The following is a 23,407-nucleotide window of genomic DNA, read 5'->3' as shown; positions in this document are numbered from 1 at the left end:
ATCTATTCTCTTCCATAATTAGGTATTATATATTTTTATAGTCTGTCAATACACAATGAATGCAATAAAGGTAAGGAAGTTTTACAGTCACATAAGGGTCTTAATCTTAAGGCAACAGACTAGCCATTTGATTTTTTAAAAAATCTTACAAGGCGTGCAGATGGCGTCACTTGGAGCTTCAGTTGCTGCACAGGGTTATTGAAGACAATGGCCAAGAGCAAACTAAGAGGGCAAAGGTCCAGGAATGGATTTCATATAGCGAGCCAAAAAATTTTAAGACTAAAAACAAAGCAAAACCAGTTACCACTAATCTTAAGAAGATAAACATTGTGAATGATGGAAAAGTTAACAGAGTGAATAAAGCTTTTGTAGATATACAAAAGGAACTTGCATGTTTCTCCAAAGGACTTTCCCTTGAACCTCTGCAGAAATAGTCGATTCCTCAGCAGTGTCATGAAAACGAGCCAGTTAATGTTGATGAAGCGACAAGATTAATGGCTCAGTTGTAAGACACTGGTGATACATCAAATACCCCAGAAAGACCAATAAATTAAATGTTTTATATACAGTTTTAGTTTAAAAATAAGTAAATAATAAATAAATAAATATTTAAACAATCTTAAAAGCAGAACTGAATGTAATGCTATATGTCTGGGACTTATGGGCCAGAATATATTCTCAATTAATTTGACAAGGAATCTTCAGTTGTCTTTATGTTAAATACATTTTAATTCTAATGAAGGGTCAGGGAAGGGGGCAGCAAAGCTAAAGGAGCTTTGAGGAACATCTCAGTAAGAAATTCTAAAGCCAGTTTCCTTATAGATCTACTTCCTTTCTAGTCAGAAATTTGACACTGTTGCAGCACTTGAGATAGCAATAATAATAAAGTGACAGTAATGGCTGCTGACATTTGCTGAACATGTATTGCGGGCAGCATTGTGCTGTCTTCTTTAATCACCACAGTACCCGTTGAGATAGGCCCTTAACCCTCTCAGCAGATGAGGAATTTAAGACTCGGGTCAGCGGAGTATCTTGCCCAGAGTCACATAGCTGACGTGACTGGTGGAGATGGGACAGGAACCCAGGTTTCCTTTCTCCAGAGCCAGTGCTTTGTACAATGTGATTTGCTACTGCTGACTAGAGCTAGGTGTATTCCTGAAAGCAGACAAGATATCCCAGTATGTATTGAAGTACTGTCATGATGTCATTAATCAGTGTTTTTAAGTCACTTCATCGTTTAATTACACAAGTGTTCTGCTAAGAAATAATTACATACAGAGTTTTTAACACGCAGACATCAACTGGTATAAATGTTGATATAAAAATACCAATTGTAGGGGGCTCCTGGGTGGCTCAGTCGGTTAAGCATCCGACTCTTAGTTTCGGCTCAGGTCACGCTCTCAGAACTTCATGGGTTCGAGCCCCGCCTGGGCTCTGTGCTGGCAGTGCAGAACCCGCTTGGGATTCTCACTCTCTCCCTCTCTCTCTGCCCCTTCCCCACTCGCCCTATCTCTGTCTCTCTCAAAATAAATAAATAAAGTTAAAATAAATATCAGTTGTATAAATCAAAAACATTATGTCACAATTTAACTCACCCACATCAAACACATGATTGTGTGTTTCCAGAAGCAGTCGTGAATGATACTAGCGGTGAAAACAAATCTGGAGCGGCAGACATCGCAGCAAGCCAGCATGTGATGGTCTGTGCCCTCCAGGAGCTCGGGAGCCTGGTGCAGAGCCTGAATGCTACCGCCTCTCCTCTTATTCAGGAAGCATCTATAGGTATGAGAATTCATTTACTTGCTGGGATTCTTTTCACTATTTAAAAAAGAAAGTCAGAAGTGTGACTGATACTTAACTCCTGATTAGTTGCTTGTCATCATAATTAGCAGTTTTTAGATCATTTAGATCAGTTCGGTTTTAAGTTAAGATTCACTGTAATTGTAAATGTTGAATAAATAGTGAAAGTTTGGGGAGACAAAGACGTCATGGTAGTTTGTAATAATTGGCTAACGTTTGTTAAATATTCATTTAATTTTTACATCATTTGTATTTTATTAGATGTAATTATACTCTCTTTTGTAGAAAATGTTTCTTTGAAGTTCTCTGCCGTTTCTGAGATGATGTTATGTGTTTTGTGGCAAAGTTCTGAATGTATGTGACTAAAACCATAATGATTATGATTTTAATCATTGTGTTACACGTAGTCTTCTAGTTCATGGAATCGTTGGACTTCGTTAAAGAGTAATTTTTTGAGTATTTCTTTTTAGGACTTTTGGAGACTGTGACTTCCGTGCTTCTTCATCCGAGTATGGCTGCTCGGCTTGCTGCCGCATGGTGTTTGCGCTGTGTGGCTGTGGCATTACCTTTCCAGTTGACACCCTTTCTAGACAGGTGTGCCGAACGGCTCAACAACTTGAAAACGTCACCGGAAGCCGTTAGTGGATACAGCTTTGCAATGGCTGCTCTGTTAGGTGGAGTTCATCAGTGTCCACTGGGCATTCCTCATGCCAAGGGAAAGGTATGACGGAATTATGAGTGCTGTCACGTGGGCTTTAGTCTCTATTGGAACACCTCCTGTGTTTAATGCTGAGCTGGGTGATCAATCAATTTTAATATAATAGTATAAAATATAGTGTTATGCTAATATGGAGTTGACAGACCCTAATTCAAATTTGATATTTAATTCTTTAATTCTGTTGTCTGGGGGTAGTATCATTTTATTTTAGAGAAAAAAAAAAAAACCCCAAACCCTTAACAGTTATTATGTAGAAATCAGAGCTATTCTTTCAGCTTTTAGAGATAAAAATTCACATTGCTCTATTCAAAGATATCAGGAGAATATGCTATTGCATTTAGCATTTTGGTAATAATAATCAGTGGTTATTATGAGTCAGTTTTTTTCTTTTTCTAAATTTTTTTTTTTCAACGTTTTTTATTTATTTTTGGGACAGAGAGAGACAGAGCATGAACGGGGGAGGGGCAGAGAGAGAGGGAGACACAGAATCGGAAACAGGCTCCAGGCTCCGAGCCATCAGCCCAGAGCCCGACGCGGGGCTCGAACTCACGGACCGCGAGATCGTGACCTGGCTGAAGTCGGACGCTTAACCGACTGCACCACCCAGGCGCCCCTTTTTCTTTTTCTTTCTACTATACCTACTAACACTATTATGGTTTTTTTTCTCAAGAATATTATGGGGCGCCTGGGTGGCGCAGTCGGTTAAGTGTCTGACTTCAGCCAGGGCACGATCTCGCGGTCCGTGAGTTCGAGCCCCGCGTCGGGCTCTGGGCTGACGGCTCGGAGCCTGGAGCCTGTTTCCGATTCTGTGTCTCCCTCTCTCTCTGCCCCTCCCCCGTTCATGCTCTGTCTCTCTCTGTCCCAAAAATAAATAAAAACGTTGAAAAAAAAAATTAAAAAAAAAAAAAAAGAATATTAAACATTTATGTAAATACTGTCCGCAACTTTACATATGTAGATTGGGGCTAGGTTTTTAACTTCTTACTCTTTCTGGGACATTAGGCCCAGATCCATTCACTCTTACGAGCTCCATAGCTACCACTCGAATATTGGCTTCCATCTCCCTTTGTCCTTCAACTGCCTCCTCTCTGATTATCCTGCCTGCAGTCTTTCTCCCATCTCCCCACACCACTTGCATTTTTCACATTAGCTCCAAGACCCTTAGGGACTACCTGGTGCTCAGAGAGTAAATAGAATCCCCTCGGTCTGGTAAACCAGCACCTCCACAATTTGCTGTCATTCTACCCATTCATTGTGCGTTCCCACTGCTCTACTTAGACTAGTCATCTTGCTCTCTTTCCATGCCTTTTGCAGCCTTCATGCCTGTGTTCACACAATGGCATCTCATCCCCCTTCTTGGTCACATGAACCAAACGTATCTGTCTGTTTAGAGGCCCAATTCAAGTTCCATCTCTTTCATGAAATTTCTTCAGAGCTACTCTGTCTGCGATAACCTTTGCCCTTGTGGACCACTACTACATCTGCTTACTCTTTTGTCATTCATGTGCTGCTTGTTACTTCCCATTTCCCTGTGACTTCTCGAAGACTTTAAGTGCTGTAAGATTATTTTAATGGCAGAAACATATTAGGAGTTCAACAAATCATTTAATATAGGATAATGGTGCTACCAGTAATAGCATTTATTAAGTGGTTTCATGGACCAGCAACTGTTCTGAGTGCTTTGCTGTGTTAACTTATTTAATCCTTGCTGGAGTGAGGTTGGCATTCCTATTACTCCTATTTCCCTGGTGAGGGAACTGAGGCAGGGAGGTGAAGGTGTCCCAGATCAGAAAGCCAGGAAATGACAAAGCTGGGCTGTGAACCCAGGCGGTCTGGCTCTAGAGCTCTCTCTCAACCACTGTGCTGTTCGGGGTCTCCTCACAGACAGTGTGATCGAGATGAAGTAGGTCTTGATGTTGGATCTTTTAAAACATGTTAACAGGAACAACAAAAAAGAACAACTTCCTTTTTTAATAAGGCGCACTAGCTATGTATTTTCTTACTTGGTTTCTTTAACTTGTTTCAGTTAAAATCCAATTCTGAACTTCTCTTGCAGATGGTAGTTAGTATCGCTGAAGATCTCTTACGAACCGCTGCTCAAAATAGCAGGCTGTCTTTACAGCGCACCCAAGCTGGATGGCTTTTACTTGGAGCACTTATGACTTTAGGTATAGTTATATCTGAGTAGGATGTCGTCTTACTCTGTAAGTGTCAGTAGATTATAAATAAAATGTAATTTAAAAGTATTAAACTTCACATTCTAGACTTTGAATGACATGGTAAAATGGTGAAGGTGTTTTTCCTCTCATTTGGGAGTAGATTTCTATTTCTGGTAACTTCTGCTTAAGTACATTTAAGGAGAAAATGGTTAACAAAGTTTCACCTTAAAAAATAACAAAGTGTCACCAGAATAGCCCTGGTCTAACTAACTGGCTTAGTGTTAACCAAATGAGATAAGAGTGTGGGGCCCATTCCATCCCCAAAGTGATGTGAGTGACATGATTTTAGTGGGGTGATAAAGTCACATTCCAGTGGTCTTGTTGGTGCGGCTTTTCTGGAGTTACCCTTCTCCCCTTCACTTTCCCAAGTGCTATGACAAACCTGACATGCAGGCAAAGTCTAGCACTGTACATAGAACAGAACTGTTCTCATGGTGATGGCGTGTGTCTTCTTTTTAGTTCACATCTCCAACTTCCAACTTTAGTAGTAGATACGTGTTTTACTTACTGAATAAGAAGCACTTTGAGTTAGGGAGGAAGTGGGGGAAGGTGATCAAAAAGTAGAGACTTGCAGTTCTGAGATGAGTAAATACCGGAGATGCGATGTCCGGCATGCAGATATACTGCTGTGTGACGGACAGGAAAGCTGTCAAGAGAGTAGTAAATCCTGGGGCTTCCCATCACAGGGAGAACATTTTTTAATTTCTTTTTCTTTTCTTTTCTTTTCTTTTCTTTTCTTTTCTTTTCTTTTCTTTTCTTTTCTTTTCTTTTCTTTTCTCTTCTTTCTCTTTCTCTTTCTCTTTCTCTTTCTCTTTCTCTCTCTCTCTTTCTCTCTTTCTCTCTTTCTCTCTTTCATTTTATTGTATCTATATGAGATGATGAATGTTGGCCAGACCTGTTGTGGTGCTCATTTCACAATATTTGTAACCCAAACCTTCACCTGATACAGTGATGTATGTCACTTATTTCTCAATCACACTGGAAAATAAAAGAAACATTTTGAAACTCTTACTGTCACAGATGAAGGTAGAGTGAAATGATATTATTAAAGCTTGTGTGGGGCTTTTTGACTTTTGTTTGTAATGTTTGTTTTATGTATGTATGGTTTCGTATTCTCCTTTTCTCCATTAGGACCATCCGTAGTTCGATACCATCTGCCCAAGATGTTGTTATTGTGGCGAAATGTTTTCCCTCGTTCTCTAAAGGAATTGGAGGCTGAGAAGGCCCGAGGCGATTCTTTTACCTGGCAGGTAACATTGGAAGGTCGTGCTGGAGCTTTATGTGGTAAGAACTGAAAGGGGTGTGCTCCCAGAATATAATTTTATTACGAAAATATTTGTGAGGTTAAGGAGAATCACTACTTCAGATTTTTATGTTAATGTGTAATGATGAACTCATAGACTTGTAGATTTAGAAAGAAACTTTGTAAACTAATTTATTTATTTTGGGGGGTGGGGAGAGAGAAAGAGAGCCCGCGTGCATGCGTGCATTAGTAGGGGAGGGACAGACAGAGAGGGAGAGAGAGAATCCTAAGAAGGCTCTGCCTGTCAGCACTGAGCTCAAACTCACAAACCATGAGATTATGACCTGAGCCAAAACCAAGAGTCTGACGCTTAACTGACCGAGCCACCCAGGCATCCCATAAATAACCTAATTTTGAGATGGAAATGAAGCAGTGACTTGAAAGAGGAGGTTAGCATTACTGGTCATCAGACAAGACTTAGAACCCAGGCCTCTTGAGTCCAGTTATTGCAGTCTTCTACCTGTCAAAGAGGCACTGTCACCACATAGAAAACCCAGTAGGTATTTAAAGGAAGAAGACACTCAGGATCTCCCAGGTCACTGAGTTGACAGTGAATCTTTTCATGATGGACAAACAGCTGTTCCCTCCAGCATTATCAAATCTACAAATGTTGAGATGCATTTTTTTAGACATCCACATTACAAAAATTATGAATAAAATTGTTTTTGTTTAGAAGTCAGCAACTTACAGGAAAGGCTCCAGTTTTGTTTCAACTGGGAACTAGAATTACACTGGGTGACTCTGTTCTTTTTTGGTTGGAAAGTGCTTCTTTTTCCAAACCGTGGGAAACAGATATATGCTTAAATCATAAAGGTGGCAGGGCAAGGTGTCAGTTTTGTTCCCAAACATCTGAGAGCTCTTTTTGTCTTAGTTCTATTGCTAAAGAGGCAGCAAAGATATTCCTTCTCACGGAGCCACTTTGTCCACCCTTGGTTCTGTCTTGCTTTCTTTGAGGTTATCTGAATTCAGTGATGTTAACAGACCTTTGAATTCCCACTCACAGAACTCTCCCTAACAGATATCTTCCCTCCCTCCACCTTTCTTCTAGCCTTTTCTAATGATGTTTCTCTGTAGTTGCAGTTAGTTCTTTGTTTGATTTGACCTGATTTCAGAACCTTATATTTCATAATAATTAAGAATTAAAAATTTTATCTAGCAATGAGGAGTTTTGTCGCACATTGCCCTGAGCTCCTGACTGAAGATGTGATTAGAAAATTGATGACCCCAATTGAATGTGCCATGACCATGATGTCACAGTAAGTAAGCGATTATAACAAGTTAATGTTCAGTTTTACATACTTATAAATAATCATGTTTTGCACTCCTCTCTAATGTCATACAGGAAACATGTAAAACTTTACTTTTTTAAAATGAACTTAAAAACTATAGTCATGGAATGAATTGAAATAAAATTGTATTTTATACTGTTCCAATAAAGGTCACAGTATAAACTAAGATGAAAATGTTATACTTGCCAATGTATTTTGACAGTACATCGATACATTGCTGAAAATGTCTATAACACTTATTCTAGTAAGCTGACACCAACTGTACTTTTGATATTTTAGCATTCCGTCTGTAATTAAAGCCCATGGAGCTCATCTGAAAGCTAGTGCAGCAATGGTCCGTTTAAGACTTTATGATATCTTGGCTTTGTTACCTCCAAAGACTTATGAAGGTAAATGAAATTTGCATTATCTAATAAAAATTCTTCAGTGTATCTTTCTAGTTCTTCACAACATTACAGAGTTCTGACCAAGGCTGTCCCCTGACCGTACAAAGGAAGACAACCATTTTACTTTTCTTCATGTAGAGTAGCTAACTCTTGTTGAGCACTTACTGTGTTCCAGGTTTGTTCTAATCCCTTTACGTGTATTATCTCCTTGGACTCTAACCACAACTTTATGAGGTAATTCACCTATATTTTATAGATGAAGAACCTCCGGTACAGAGAGGTGATGTAACTTACCTAAGTCTGAGATCTAGTAAGTGGCAGAGCTTGGATTCAGACCCAACTGGTTCAACTTCAGAGTCTCTGCTTTGAGTGGCTAAAATGAACAAATCAGGAGACTACAGATGCTGGAGAGGATGTGGAGAAACGGGAACCCTCTTGCACTGTTGGGAATGCAAACTGGTGTAGCCACTCTGGAAAACAGTGTGGAGGTTCCTCAAAAAATTAAAAATAGACCTACCCTATGACCCAGCAATAGCACTGCTAGGAATTTACCCAAGGGATACAGGAGTACTGATGCATAGGGGCACTTGTACCCCAATGTTTATAGCAGCACTCTCAACAATAGCCAAATAGTGGAAAGAGCCTAAATGTCCATCAACTGACGAATGGATAAAGAAATTGTGGTTTATATATACAACGGAATACTACTTGACAATGAGAAAGGATGAAATATGGCCTTTGTAGCAACATGAATGGAAGTGGAGAGTGTTATGCTAAGTGAAATAAGTCATACAGAGAAAGAACAGATACCATACGTTTTCACTCTTATGTGGATCCTGAGAAACTTAACAGAAGGCCACGGGGGAGGGGAAGGGGAAAAAAAAAGTTAGAGAGGAGGGAGCCAAACCATAAGAGACTCTTGAAAACTGAGAATAAACTGAAGGTTGAGGGGGGGTGGGAGAGAGGGGAAAGTGGGTGATGGGCACTGAGGAGGGCACCTGTTGGGATGAGCACTGGGTGTTGTATGGAAACCAATTTGACAATAAATTTCATATTAAAAAAAAACAACAGAGGCGCCTGGGTGGCTCAGTTGGTTAAGCGTCCGACTTCGGCTCAGGTCATGATCTCATGGTTCGTGCGTTCGAGCCCCACGTCGGGCTCTGTGCTGACAGCTCGGAGCCCGGAGCCCGCTTCGGATTCTGTGTCTCCTTCTCTCTCTGCTCCTCCCCCGCTCACGCTCTGTCTCTCTCTCTCAAGAATAAATAAACACTAAAAAACAACAACAACAACAAAGTCTCTGCTTTTAATCACTATCTGAAACTGCTTCATATATATTCTAATATAGCCAATAATTTAGGAATCTTGAAAGAGAATAATAATGTACTCTATAGATATCAAATATTATGTAAAATGTTAATATTAAAATAAGCCATTGATTTGTCTTCACTTCAGCCATGTCCAAGAATTCTGATGTGCTTGGCTTCATTGTTTGCACATCACTGGGTAATTAATAATAAATAATAATTGTGTCATATTTAGTATATTTAAATAAATATTTAAAGCATGAAAATATTTAATATATTTATTAAATTTAAATGTTTTAAATTTAAATAGTAAATGTAATAGTTATTGTAAATATTTTCTCTAAGTTTTTTGTTCCTTTAAATAACTTGGGCTAAAACGCATAATATAATAATAAAAAAGAAAGTACCATTATTGTATTTTAAAACAGCATTAAAGTTGGGGCGCCTGGGTGGCGCAGTCGGTTAAGCGTCCGACTTCAGCCAGGTCACGATCTCGCGGTCCGTGAGTTCGAGCCCCGCGTCAGGCTCTGGGCTGATGGCTCAGAGCCTGGAGCCTGTTTCCGATTCTGTGTCTGCCTCTCTCTCTGCCCCTCCCCCGTTCATGCTCTGTCTCTCTCTGTCCCAAAAATAAATAAAAACGTTGAAAAAAAATTAAAAAAAAAATAAATAAAATAAAACAGCATTAAAGTATTTGATACAGATTTTTTAAAAAAGAGAACAGGGGGGACTTAATTATTTCACTTGATCTTAGCCAAGAGGCTGAGGAGCGATGGGACTTAATTATTTTATCCCTGTTGAACATGGTGCTTCTTTTTGTGGGCAATGATTGCAGTTTTCATAAAAACTATTCTTTCATGTCTGATCTGAAGTTCTGTTTTTTTAGGATCTTTCAACGCACTTCTTAGAGAACTGGTAGCAGAATTCACTTTGACTGACAATTCAGCCAACACAACCACTTCCCTCCTCAGATCTCTCTGCCATTATGATGACAGTGTTCTTCTTGGTTCCTGGCTTCAAGAAACTGATCATAAATCAATTGAAGACCAGGTAGCAAACTACACAGGGAATTGAAATACTACGTCATCAAAAGCAATGGGGCTGTTACAGATTGTTATTTGAAAAGGAAATATTTCAGACTAAAGTTTAATTTTATTTTAGCTTCCTTAGACATTTAAAGATCGCTTCCTGGTGGTAGAAAAAAATAGTGAAAAATGGTGAATTTCTTATGTTCTTTTAAAAAAAGACTTACTAATGCCTCTTTTAGTGAGCTTTCGTGAGTTGAAGTTATTCCTGATATTGTTTTGCTTACACATTGTAAGGTGGTCAATATACAAATGTTAAAATGAATAAGTATTTTCTTAAAATTATACAAGGTGTTACTGATGGCTTTTTTTAGTGGCCAAATAATATTTTTATCTATTTAACATTTTTCAGAGTCAATCATTTTTGTTTTTTTCTTTTTTTTCAAATTCAATCATTCTTGGTTTTTTTGTGCTGTTGTTACCTTTTTTCCTTCCTCTCATTCTGTTTTTCATGCCTAACTAATACTTCGTGAGTTTCTTAAAGTAGATTTTGAATGATTTTTATGTCCTTCTTTTTGTAGCTCCAGCCAAACAGTGCATCTGGAAGTGGGGCTCTGGAGCACGACCCATCCTCCATTTACTTACGAATCCCTGCTGGAGAAGCTGTGCCTGGTCCTCTCCCGCTTGGGGTTTCAGTCATTGATGCTTCCGTGGCTCTTTTTGGTGTAGTGTTTCCTCATGTTTCTTACAAACACCGGTTAGTATAAAATCAATCAAATAATTTTAGTTTAATATAAACTATACCAGAGAGGAGGTGGGTGGGGGGATGGTTTAAGTAGGTGATGGAGATTAAGGAGGGCTTTTATTGTGAGGAGCCCTGGGTATTGTATGGAAGTGTTGAATAACTATATTGCACACCTGAAACTAACGATTACACTATGGTAACTAGCTGCAATTTAAATGAAAACTTTTTAAAAATAAAAATAAAAAAATAAAATAAAAAATAAAAACACTTTTTAAGTATTTAACATAATAAAGCTGTCAGGAAAAACATATATATAAATTATATTTAAGCAATAGATTTTCCCATCTCAGTTACCTGCAATAAGGTAAACTACTACTTAAATAATAGGCTTATAAATTTAATAATGTAAGTGACACATACATGATGAAAAAAATTGCTTGAAAATTCCACATAATTGAAACTTTTTAAGATCTGGCTCTGTGAACTGGCCTCTGACATCCATTGTCTTGTGGACTGTCTTAAAACAGGAAGATTTTCATTTCAATAATTCGTTTGCGAGTTTTTAAGTAGGTTTTCCATATCTTTAATTAGAGACATCACTTTGCTAACTCTTTTTTTTATTACTGAAGAAGTTAATGAATGTGAGGTCCATTCTCTAATAGTGTTTGTCTGTCATATGGTTTAGTCTGGGACTTAGGAAACTAAAGTAACAGGTTGTTTTTCTAATAGGAGCATTTTGGTTTGCTGTATTCTGTGTCCACAGACACTATCCCTAATTTTTGTAGGCATTTTATCTATTTATGGTGGTTTTCTCAAGAGGAAGAGTGAAAATGAATTAGTGTAAGACACTCATAGGTAACTTGTTTAACAAAATATGCTTTTAGGGGTGCCTGACTGGTTCATTCGGTGGAGCATGTGACTCTTGATCTCGGGCTTGTGAATTCAAGCTCCACGTTGGATATAGAGATTACTTAAAAATAAAAAATCTTTTTAAACAATGCTTTTGAGGGGCGCCTGGGTGGCTCTGTCAGTTAAGCGTCCGACTTTGGCTCAGGTCATGATCTCGCGGTTCGTGAGTTCAAGCCCCGCGTCAGGCTCTGTACTGATGGCTCAGAGCCTGGAGCCTGTTTCAGATTCTGTGTCTCCCTCTCTCTCTGACCCTCCCCCATTCATGCTCTGTCTCTCTCTGTTTCAAAAATAAATAAACGTTAAAAAAAAATTTTTTTTTAATAAAAAATAAATAATGCTTTTGAAACATTGTTAGGTTTGTGTATAAAGATAACATAAGTATAAAAAATAATGTAAATATTATCTTTAAAAAATGCATAGGTTACTTGGTTAATTGCTTTTTAATTTGAGGAGAAAAATTTCCGTGTAAAATTTCACTTTACCCAGGTATCTTTAAGAACATTTGGTTGTCACATAAATGAAGAATATGAAAGGGGAAAGAATCTCATAAAGCATCTACTTTAATATCCTTGTTTTAAATCAGGAAATCCAGGTCTAAGAGTTTGTGGTTTGCCCAAAGTTACACAGCTAGTTATGAGAGCTGTAAGTAGAGTCCAGAATTATTTTGACTATATTAACTCACTTTTGTAGAACAATTAAATAAATTACATTAACAATTAATAACTTAAATATCCAGTGATAGAGGAATGAGTCAATCAATTATGGAAGGTCAATAGGTTAGAATTTTTTTTTACATGGACAGTGTTTTGATATGCTCCTTATACAATGTTAAATGATAAAAGTAAAATAAAAGGCAAGAAGTGATCCCTGTCCTGTATTTTAAAGAAAAGACCTGAGAGGAGCCTGGGTGGCTCAGTCGGGTAGGAGTCCAACTTTGGCTCAGGTTGTGATCTCACAGTTTGTGAGTTCGAGCCCTGCATTGGGCTCTCTGCTGTCAGCAAAGAGCCCACTTCAGATCCTCTGCCTCCTTCTCCCTCTGCCCCTCCCCCCCTCAAAAATAAATAAACATTAAAAATAATGATAAAAAAAAAGACCTGAAAGGAAATGTATCTGAGGGTAAGAGTAGTTATTTCTGGATATAATTTTTTGTTACTAATCTTCAAATTAAATGAAACAAATATTTTATAAAAAAGAAAAAACATATTTTAAAGTAAGGTTTTTTTTTAAAAAGGTTGTGTATTTGAGATCAGTCATAGGTAAATCATGCTTCTGGTAGTGTTGGAGACCCTGTGTGCCTTCTTATGTGTATGCTTGAAAGCAATGCCCAGTTTCCTCATCCTTAGAAGATGTGGGTCTATGTCAGAGCAAGTATTAAGTAGTCAATTTTAGCCCCCAGTAACTCTCAGTGGAGTTTTACTGAAAGATTAGATGATTTCTTCCTATGTGATATTTGAAGAATACTTTGACCTGAGACCTATGGCCTATTGTAAATTAAGCTTAAATCCTTATAGCGACCTTAGGGAGATCCTGATTTCCTACTTTAGATCATAGTTATTTTGGTACTGAATCCAACATCCCAGATTCCTTTGCCCATCTGATTTATTTTTAGAAGAATCTGAAATGATCTCATTCTCTTATCGGAATAGTCTCAAATGGCTGTGATTTTTTTTTTTTGCTGACTGTCTCATTTAAAAAATTTGAAATAAAAAAAAATTCACTTCTGATTTTTTACATTAAAAGAAAAAAATGACCAAAGCTAAATCCCTTTAAAAACCTCCCAGTTGGGGCGTCTGGGTGGCTCAGTCGGTGGAGCGTCCGGCTTCAACTCAGGTCATGATCTCACGGTTCGTGAGTTCAAGCCCCGTGTCGGGCTCTGCGCTGACAGCTCAGAGCCTGGAGCCTGTTTCAGATTCTGTCTCCCTCTCGCTCTGCCCTGACCCTGCTTTGCTCTGTCTCTCTGTCTCTAAAATAAATAAACATTAAAAAAAAATTTTTTTTTTAAATAAAAATAAAAAAAATAAAATAAAAACCTCCCCGTTAGCTTCTGAGAATAGGACATGAGGTACAATTTTCTTCCATGTGAGTGTATTTTGAAAAGAAGAAAAAAATTATGCCTCATTTAAAAATTTCCAACTGATGGGGCGCCTGGGTGGCTCAGTCAGTTGAGCATCCGACTTTGGCTCAGGTCATGATCTCACAGTTTGTGGGTTCATGCCCCGCATCAGGCTCTGTGCTGACAGCTTGCTCAGAGCCTGCAGCCTGCTTCAGATTCTGTGTCTCTTTCTCTCTCTCTGCCCCTCCCCCATTCATGTTCTGTCTCTCTCTCTCTCTCTCAAAAATAAATAAATGTTAAAAATTTCCAACTGAATCTTCTACACAGATGCATAATTAATGATTGCTAATTCTGTTCAAGAAACCTTGAGCACCTACTGTATACCAGGCACTTTATTAGGTTCTGGCATTAATGTTAACACTGAAATTATGACCTTATTTTGTTCATTGAAACTTAATATTTAGTCTCTTGCCTTGTTCCACTTAAAAACCGCATGCCCGTATATCAATTCAGGAGGAGCTCGGGTTTGAACCAGCTGCAGGAATGAAATAAAAATGAGACAGCATGGGGCATTATTTGTTACCAATTAGCTTATACTCTTTTTATGTATCTTTTTTGAGCCATATTTGAATAAAAAGTATTGCTAATGTGATCTTTATTCTATTATCACAGATTACAAATGTTGGACCACTTTGCTGAATGCGTTAAACAAGCCAAAGGCGTCCGTCAGCAGGCTGTGCAGCTTAATATTTTTACTGCTGTTCTTAGTGCACTAAAGGTATTTACTTTTAAAACATAAGTTTTCTGGGGGTACCTGGGTGGCTCATTTGGCTGAGCATCTCTTAATTTTGGCTCAGGTCATGATCCCACCATTGTGGGAATAGCTCCAAGACGGGCTCTACACTGCATGTGGAGGCTGCTTAAGATTCACTCTCTTTCTGGGGTGCCTGGGTGGCGCAGTCGGTTAAGCGTCCGACTTCAGCCAGGTCACAATCTCGCGGTCCGTGAGTTCGAGCCCCCGCGTCAGGCTCTGGGCTGATGGCTCGGAGCCTGGAGCCTGTTTCCGATTCTGTGTCTCCCTCTCTCTCTGCCCCTCCCCTGTTCATGCTCTGTCTCTCTCTGTCCCAAAAAAAATAAATAAAAAACGTTGAAAAAAAAAAAAAGATTCACTCTCTTTCTGTCTCTGTCTCTCTGTCTCTCTCTCCCCACCCCCCTTCCCCCTCCCTCTCTCTCCCTCCCTCTCCCTTTCACCCTCTCTCTCCCTTTCACCCTCTCTCTCCCTTTCACCCTCTCTCTCCCTCTCCCTTTCACTCTCTCTCTCTCTCTCTCTCTCTCTCTCTCTCTCCCTTCGTTGGCCCCTCTCCCCCACTTGAGCACGTGTGTACGTTCTCTTTCAAATAAAATAAATAAAAATTAAAAAAAAACATAAGTATTCTGAACTAAGATTTTAATTAAATCTTATTAAATTTTAATAAGGCAGGTATATCTAGACCATTATGACGATTATATGTATATCACTTGAAAACTGTGTTTTTACATTAGTTTAACTAAATTATTAGAAACTATTTATTAGACTCATTGCAATTAAATAAGTGTTTTATAGTTTAATAATGTTAAAGTTCATTTTTTGATCTGATCTTTCAGATTTTATAAGTTCTAGTAAGTTCTCTTGGAATTTTCAAAGATGTCTGACTAATAAAATCTTGTATTCTACTTGAGGTTAACTAGATAAAGTTTTAGTTCCATTTGTGGTTTAGACCATAAATCAGGAGAGATTATGTTGTACAGCTGAAAAAAGGCTACATTTAGAGACTGTGTTGTGGTTTAGATCTCATAGGTTTATGTCTTAAGCAGTTCCTTAACCTTTTGAACCTCGGTTTCTGTATGTTTGAAGTGAAATAACCAATATTTTGCCTAGCTCTCAGAGTTCATGCACTGTTCTATGCAGCCTACAGCCTCTCGTGACATATTTGAAAACTTTTTTATATTATTCAGCACTAAGCTTGTTATAAGGTTTACCGTTAAAATGGCAGCAAATACAAGTGTTTAAATGGGCGTGAATTAAATTGTATTTTGTAAACATCAGGGAAAAGGGACATAGGCATTGAATACAGAAATAGAAGTTTGTATCATTTATATAACTATTAGTATATGCCCTATTTAGAGACCATCAGCTAATACGAACATCTGAGTTTTTTAAAAAAGAATTGGGTAGTCTGTCTTCCTTAGTGGTTGGAAGGTGAGTGAACCAACTGTAATATTGCTCTACAGTATACTTTTCTTCATAGATTTGCTTGCTAATGCCCCTGCTATGGCTAACATTTTCTCCAGGCACCATGAGTTGGATTTTTGGTCTCATGTAAGCTAAGTTCCATGTTCTAGGTGTACCTAGAACAGAGATACTAACATTTAATATGATGAACAAAGTGTATCGATATTCAGTTACTGATTATTTTTACCTTATTGTATCTTTTCATATATATATTGAATGTACTCTTGATGACATAATTATCTTCTCTGGAATTTTTATAGAAACATGTCAAATTTTCATACTCATCAGCCTTTTTCCTTACCTAAAGTTCTAATGGTAAATGTCAATTAGTTGAATACCAGTTGACTTAATAGTATAGCATCCTTTATACATAAAAGCAATACTTTTATATAAAAAGCATCAGTCTTTGGATAAAGACACGTCCAGGGATTGTTCATCTTAGGGCTGATTGACTATAACCTTGTTATATATCATGTTGTGAATCATGTTTAGGAAAATGATTAGTTTAACGGGTATTGATTCTAGGCGTAATATATGCATATGGAAGATGGCTGAAGCAGGGGAGCAGGTAGGTGAATGGGTAACATAGGTGAAGGGGACTAAGAGGTACAAACTTTCAGTTACAAATAGGTCATAGGAATACAGCATGGGAAATATAGTTAATATTGTAATAATATTGTACATTGACTGATGGTGACTACATTTATCATGATGAGCATAGCTTAATGCATAGAATTGTCTAATCATGATGTTGTACACCTAAAACTAGGTTTGTACAGTATGTCAACTGTACTTCAATTAAAACGAAAAGATGGTTGATACATAATACCCCTATTTCATAGCAGCATTATTTACAATAGCCAAGATATGGAAGCAGCCCAGGTGCCCATCAACTGGTGAATGGATAAAGAAGATGTGGTATATATACACAATGGAATGTTACTCAGCTATCAAAAATAATGAAATCTTGTCATTTGCAGTGACATAGATGGAGCTAGAGAGTATAATGCTAAGTAAAATAAGTCAGAGAAAGACAAATACCATATGATTTCACTCATATGTGGAATTTAAGAAACAAAACAAGCAAAGGGAAAAAGAGAGAGAGAGAGAAACTACTCTTAACTATAGAGAGCAAACTGGTTACCAGAGGGGAGGTGGGTGGCTGGATGGGTGAAATAGGTGATGGGGATTAAGGAGTGCACTTGTCATGGTGAGCACTGGGTGATTAAAATAAAAACTTAAAAAAAAAGATGATTGAAAAAAGGTGGGTGGAAATACATGTATATTTACAAAGATTGCAGCACATCTTTTTCTTTTATGTACTGTGAATTTTGAATTTGCCCCCTTCCCCCACCCCCTTTTTTGTTTTTAATAACCATAGGGCCTGGCTGAAAACAAAAGTACTTTAGGACCTGAGGAAGTTCGTAAATCTGCTCTGACTCTGGTTATGGGTGCTCTTGACAACCCAAACCCCATCTTAAGATGTGCAGCAGGGGAAGCTCTTGGAAGAATGGCTCAGGTGGTTGGGGAAGCAACCTTCATTGCTAGAATGGCCCAGTATAGCTTTGACAAGTAAGTGGGTCTTTTTACTGACAAGTAAGTTTCTCATAGAGACAAAGATGTCTTTTTAGTAGTCAATAATTATATTAACTGGGTGATATGCTTTCCACATGGTATAGCATATGACAAAATATTGTGTGTTTTTTTTTTTTTTTTTTTTTTTTTTTTTTTTTTTTTTATATATGAAATTTATTGTCAAATTGGTTTCCATACAACACCCAGTGCTCATCCCAAAAGGTGCCCTCCTCAGTACCCATCACCCACCCTCTCCTCCCTCCCACCCCCCATCGACCCTTAGTTTGTTCTCAGTTCTCAACAGTCTCTTATGCTTTGGCTCTCTCCCACTCTAACCTCTTTTTTTTTTTTTTTTTTTTGTTCCCCTCCCCCATGGGTTTTTCTTAAGTTTCTCAGGATCCACATAAGAGTGAAACCATATGGTATCTGTCTTTCTCTGTATGGCTTATTTCACTTAGCATCACACTCTCCAGTTCCATCCACGTTGCTACAAAAGGCCATATTTCATTTTTTCTCATTGCCACGTAGTACTCCATTGTGTATATAAACCACAATTTCTTTATCCATTCATCAGTTGATGGACATTTAGGCTCTTTCCATAATTTGGCTATTGTTGAGAGTGCTGCTATGAACATTGGGGTACAAGTGCCCCTATGCATCAGTACTCCTGTGTCCCTTGGATAAATTCCTAGCAGTGCTATTGCTGGGTCATAGGGTAGGTCTATTTTTAATTTTCTGAGGAACCTCCACACTGCTTTCCAGAGCGGCTGCACCAATTTGCATTCCCACCAACAGTGCAAGAGGGTTCCCGTTTCTCCACATCCTCTCCAGCATCTATAGTCTCCTGATTTGTTCATTTTGGCCACTCTGACTGGCGTGAGGTGATATCTGAGTGTGGTTTTGATTTGTATTTCCCTGATAAGGAGCGACGCTGAACATCTTTTCATGTGCCTGTTGGCCATCCGGATGTCTTCTTTAGAGAAGTGTCTATTCATGTTTTCTGCCCATTTCTTCACTGGGTTATTTGCTTTTCGGGTGTGGAGTTTGGTGAGCTCTTTATAGATTTTGGATACTAGCCCTTTGTCCGATATGTCATTTGCAAATATCTTTTCCCATTCCGTTGGTTGCCTTTTAGTTTTGTTGGTTGTTTCCTTTGCTGTGCAGAAGCTTTTTATCTTCATAAGGTCCCAGGAATTCACTTTTGCTTTTAATTCCCTTGCCTTTGGGGATGTGTCGAGTAAGAGATTGCTACGGCTGAGGTCAGAGAGGTCTTTTCCTGCTTTCTCCTCTAAGGTTTTGATGGTTTCCTGTCTCACATTCAGGTCCTTTATCCATTTTGAGTTTATTTTTGTGAATGGTGTGAGAAAGTGGTCTAGTTTCAACCTTCTGCATGTTGCTGTCCAGTTCTCCCAGCACCATTTGTTAAAGAGACTGTCTTTTTTCCATTGGATGTTCTTTCCTGCTTTGTCAAAGATGAGTTGGCCGTACGTTTGTGGGTCTAGTTCTGGGGTTTCTATTCTATTCCATTGGTCTATGTGTCTGTTTTGGTGCCAATACCATGCTGTCTTGATGATGACAGCTTTGTAGTAGAGGCTAAAGTCTGGGATTGTGATGCCTCCTGCTTTGGTCTTCTTCTTCAAAATTACTTTGGCTATTCGGGGCCTTTTGTGGTTCCATATGAATTTTAGGATTGCTTGTTCTAGTTTCGAGAAGAATGCTGGTGCAATTTTGATTGGGATTGCATTGAATGTGTAGATAGCTTTGGGTAGTATTGACATTTTGACAATATTTATTCTTCCAATCCATGAGCAGGGAATGTCTTTCCATTTCTTTAAATCTTCTTCAATTACCTTCATAAGCTTTCTATAGTTTTCAGCATACAGATCCTTTACATCTTTGGTTAGATTGATTCCTAGGTATTTTATGCTTCTTGGTGCAATTGTGAATGGGATCAGTTTCTTTATTTGTCTTTCTGTTGCTTCATTGTTAGTGTATAAGAATGCAACTGATTTCTGTACATTGATTTTGTATCCTGCAACTTTGCTGAATTCATGTATCAGTTCTAGCAGACTTTTGGTGGAGTCTATCGGATTTTCCATGTATAATATCATGTCATCTGCAAAGAGCGAAAGCTTGACTTCATCTTTGCCAATTTTGACGCCTTTGATTTCCTTCTGTTGTCTGATTGCTGATGCTAGAACTTCCAGCACTATGTTAAACAACAGCGGTGAGAGTGGGCATCCCTGTCGTGTTCCTGATCTCAGGGAAAAAGCTCTCAGTTTTTCCCCGTTGAGGATGATGTTAGCTGTGGGCTTTTCATAAATGGCTTTTATGATCTTTAAGTATGTTCCTTCTATCCCGACTTTCTCAAGAGTTTTTATTAAGAAAGGGTGCTGGATTTTGTCAAAGGCCTTTTCTGCATCGATTGACAGGATCATATGGTTCTTCTCTTTTTTTTTGTTAATGTGATGTATCACGTTGATTGATTTGCGAATGTTGAACCAGCCCTGCATCCCAGGAATGAATCCCACTTGATCATGGTGAATAATTCTTTTTATATGCCGTTGAATTCGATTTGCTAGTATCTTATTGAGAATTTTGGCATCCATATTCATCAGGGATATTGGCCTGTAGTTCTCTTTTTTTACTGGGTCTCTGTCTGGTTTAGGAATCAAAGTAATACTGGCTTCATAGAATGAGTCTGGAAGTTTTCCTTCCCTTTCTATTTCTTGGAATAGCTTGAGAAGGATAGGTATTATCTCTGCTTTAAATGTCTGGTAGAACTCCCCTGGGAAGCCATCTGGTCCTGGACTCTTATTTGTTGGGAGATTTTTGATAACCGATTCAATTTCTTCGCTGGTTATGGGTCTGTTCAAGCTTTCTATTTCCTCCTGATTGAGTTTTGGAAGAGTGTGGGTGTTCAGGAATTTGTCCATTTCTTCCAGGTTGTCCAATTTGTTGGCATATAATTTTTCATAGTATTCCCTGATAATTGTTTGTATCTCTGAGGGATTGGTTGTAATCATTCCATTTTCATTCATGATTTTATCTATTTGGGTCATCTCCCTTTTCTTTTTGAGAAGCCTGGCTAGAGGTTTGTCAATTTTGTTTATTTTTTCAAAAAACCAACTCTTGGTTTCATTGATCTGCTCTACAGTTTTTTTAGATTCTATATTGTTTATTTCTGCTCTGATCTTTATTATTTCTCTTCTTCTGCTGGGTTTAGGCTGCCTTTGCTGTTCTGCTTCTATTTCCTTTAGGTGTGCTGTTAGATTTTGTATTTGGGATTTTTCTTGTTTCTGGAGATAGGCCTGGATTGCAATGTATTTTCCTCTCAGGACTGCCTTTGCTGCGTCCCAAAGCGTTTGGATTGTTGTATTTTCATTTTCGTTTGTTTCCATATATTTTTTAATTTCTTCTCTAATTGCCTGGTTGACCCACTCATTCGTGAGTAGGGTGTTCTTTAACCTCCATGCTTTTGGAGGTTTTCCAGACTTTTTTCTGTGGTTGATTTCAAGCTTCATAGCGTTGTGGTCTGAAAGTATGCATGGTATGATTTCAATTCTTGTAAACTTATGAAGGGCTGTTTTGTGACCCAGTATATGATCTATCTTGGAGAATGTTCCATGTGCACTCGAGAAGAAAGTATATTCTGTTGCTTTGGGATGCAGAGTTCTAAATATATCTGTCAAGTCCATCTGATCCAATGTCTCATTCAGGGCCCTTGTTTCTTTATTGATCGTGTGTCTAGATGATCTATCCATTTCTGTAAGTGGGGTGTTAAAGTCCCCTGCAATTACCACATTCTTATCAATAAGGTTGCTTGTGTTTATGAGTAATTGTTTTATATATTTGGGCGCTCCGGTATTCGGCGCATAGACATTTATAATTGTTAGCTCTTCCTGATGGATAGACCCTGTCACTATTATATAATGTCCTTCTTCATCTCTTGTTACAGCCTTTAATTTAAAGTCTAGTTTGTCTGATATAAGTATGGCTACTCCAGCTTTCTTTTGGCTTCCAGTAGCATGATAAATAGTTCTCCATCCCCTCACTCTCAATCTAAAGGTGTCCTCAGGTCTAAAATGAGTCTCTTGTAGACAGCAAATAGATGGGTCTTGTTTTTTTATCCATTCTGATACCCTATGTCTTTTGGTTGGTGCATTTAGTCCATTTACATTCAGTGTTATTATAGAAAGATATGGGTTTAGAGTCATTGTGATGTCTGTATGTTTTATGCTTGTAGTGATGTCTCTGGTACTTTGTCTCACAGGGTCCCCCTTAGGATCTCTTGGAGGGCTGGTTTAGTGGTGACAAATTCCTTCAGTTTTTGTTTGTTTGGGAAGACCTTTATCTCTCCTTCGATTCTAAATGACAGACTTGCTGGATAAAGGATTCTCGGCTGCATATTTTTTCTGTCTAGCACACTGAAAATCTCGTGCCAATTCTTTCTGGCCTGCCAAGTTTCAAAAGACAGATCAGTCACGAGTCTTATAGGTCTCCCTTTATATGTGAGGGCACGTTTACCCCTTGCTGCTTTCAGAATTTTCTCTTTATCCTTGTATTTTGCCAGTTTCACTATGATATGTCGTGCAGAAGATCGATTCAAGTTACGTCTGAAGGGAGTTCTCTGTGCCTCTTGGATTTCAATGCCTTTTTCCTTCCCTAGTTCAGGGAAGTTCTCAGCTATTATTTCTTCAAGTACCCCTTCAGCACCTTTCCCTCTCTCTTCCTCCTCTGGGATACCAATGATGCGTATATTATTTCTTTTTAGTGTATCACTTAGTTCTCTAATTTTCCCCTCATATTCCTGGATTTTTTTATCCCTCTTTTTCTCAGCTTCCTCTTTTTCCATAACTTTATCTTCTAGTTCACCTATTCTCTCCTCTGCCTCTTCAATCCGAGCCGTGGTGGTTTCCATTTTGTTATGCATTTCGTTTAAAGCGTTTTTCAGCTCCTCGTGACTGTTCCTTAGTCCCTTGATCTCTGTAGCAAGAGATTCTCTGCTGTCCGCTATACTGTTTTCAAGCCCAGCGATTAATTTTATGACTATTATTCTAAATTCACTTTCTGTTATATTATTTAAGTCCTTTTTGATCAGCTCATTAGCTGTTGTTATTTCCTGGAGATTCTTCTGAGGGGAATTCTTCCGCTTGGTCATTTTGGATAGTCCCTGGCGTGGTGAGGACCTGCAGGGCACTTCCCCTGTGCTGTGGTGTGTAACTGGAGTTGGTGGGCGGAGCCGCAGTCAGACCTGATGTCTGCTCCCAGCCCACCGCTGGGGCCACAGTCAGACTGGTGCGTGCCTTCTCTTCCCCTCTCCTAGGGGCGGGATTCACTGTGGGGTGGGGTGGTCTGTCTGGGCTACTTGCACACTGCCAGGCTTGTGATGCTGGGGATCTGGCGTCTTAGCTGGGGTGGGTAGGCAAGGTGCGCAGGGGCAGGAGGGGCAGGCTTAGCTTGCTTCTCCTTAGGTGATCCACTTCAGGAGGGGCCCTGTGGCAGCAGGAGGGAGTCAGATCCGCTGCCGGAGGTTTGGCTCCGCAGAAGCGCAGAGTTGGGTGTTTGCGCGGAGCGAGCAAGTTCCCTGGCAGGAACTGGTTCTCTTTGGGATTTTGGCTGGGGGATGGGCGGGGAAGATGGCGCTGGCGAGCGCCTTTGTTCCCCACCAAACTGAGCTCTGTCGTCCGGGGGCTCAGCAGCTCTCCTTCCCTTTGTCCTCCAGCCTTCCCGCTTTCTGAGCAGAGCTGTTAACTTATGACCTCCCAGACGCTAAGTCGCGCTTGCTGTCGGAACACAGTCCGTCAGGCCC

The 23,407-nt window shown here is 39.0% G+C and overlaps 1 protein-coding gene and 1 pseudogene across 2 annotated transcripts in view; both read left to right on the top strand.

Annotated features, from left to right (window-relative positions):
• Window positions 1-23,407, top strand: part of HEATR5B (HEAT repeat containing 5B) — a 105,005-nt gene that overhangs the window by 18,425 nt on the left and 63,173 nt on the right. For both annotated transcript variants that reach the window (XM_025927392.2, XM_086700366.1), the window contains exons 9-18: window positions 1,627-1,782; window positions 2,271-2,521; window positions 4,575-4,686; window positions 5,869-6,021; window positions 7,197-7,296; window positions 7,609-7,718; window positions 9,903-10,066; window positions 10,623-10,798; window positions 14,421-14,526; window positions 17,402-17,592. In XM_025927392.2, the coding sequence (XP_025783177.1) occupies window positions 1,627-1,782; window positions 2,271-2,521; window positions 4,575-4,686; window positions 5,869-6,021; window positions 7,197-7,296; window positions 7,609-7,718; window positions 9,903-10,066; window positions 10,623-10,798; window positions 14,421-14,526; window positions 17,402-17,592 (1,519 nt within the window). The remainder of the gene's footprint in view (window positions 1-1,626; window positions 1,783-2,270; window positions 2,522-4,574; window positions 4,687-5,868; window positions 6,022-7,196; window positions 7,297-7,608; window positions 7,719-9,902; window positions 10,067-10,622; window positions 10,799-14,420; window positions 14,527-17,401; window positions 17,593-23,407) is intronic.
• LOC147582333 (ribosomal biogenesis factor pseudogene) lies at window positions 27-564 on the top strand (annotated as a pseudogene).

Source organism: Puma concolor, chromosome A3, assembly GCF_028749965.1.
Source record: "Puma concolor isolate L17-30 chromosome A3, mPumCon1.1.hap2, whole genome shotgun sequence".
Classification (NCBI taxonomy): Eukaryota; Metazoa; Chordata; class Mammalia; order Carnivora; family Felidae; genus Puma; species Puma concolor.
Note: the sequence above shows the minus strand (reverse complement) of the source record. Positions and strands in the feature narration are given on the sequence as shown.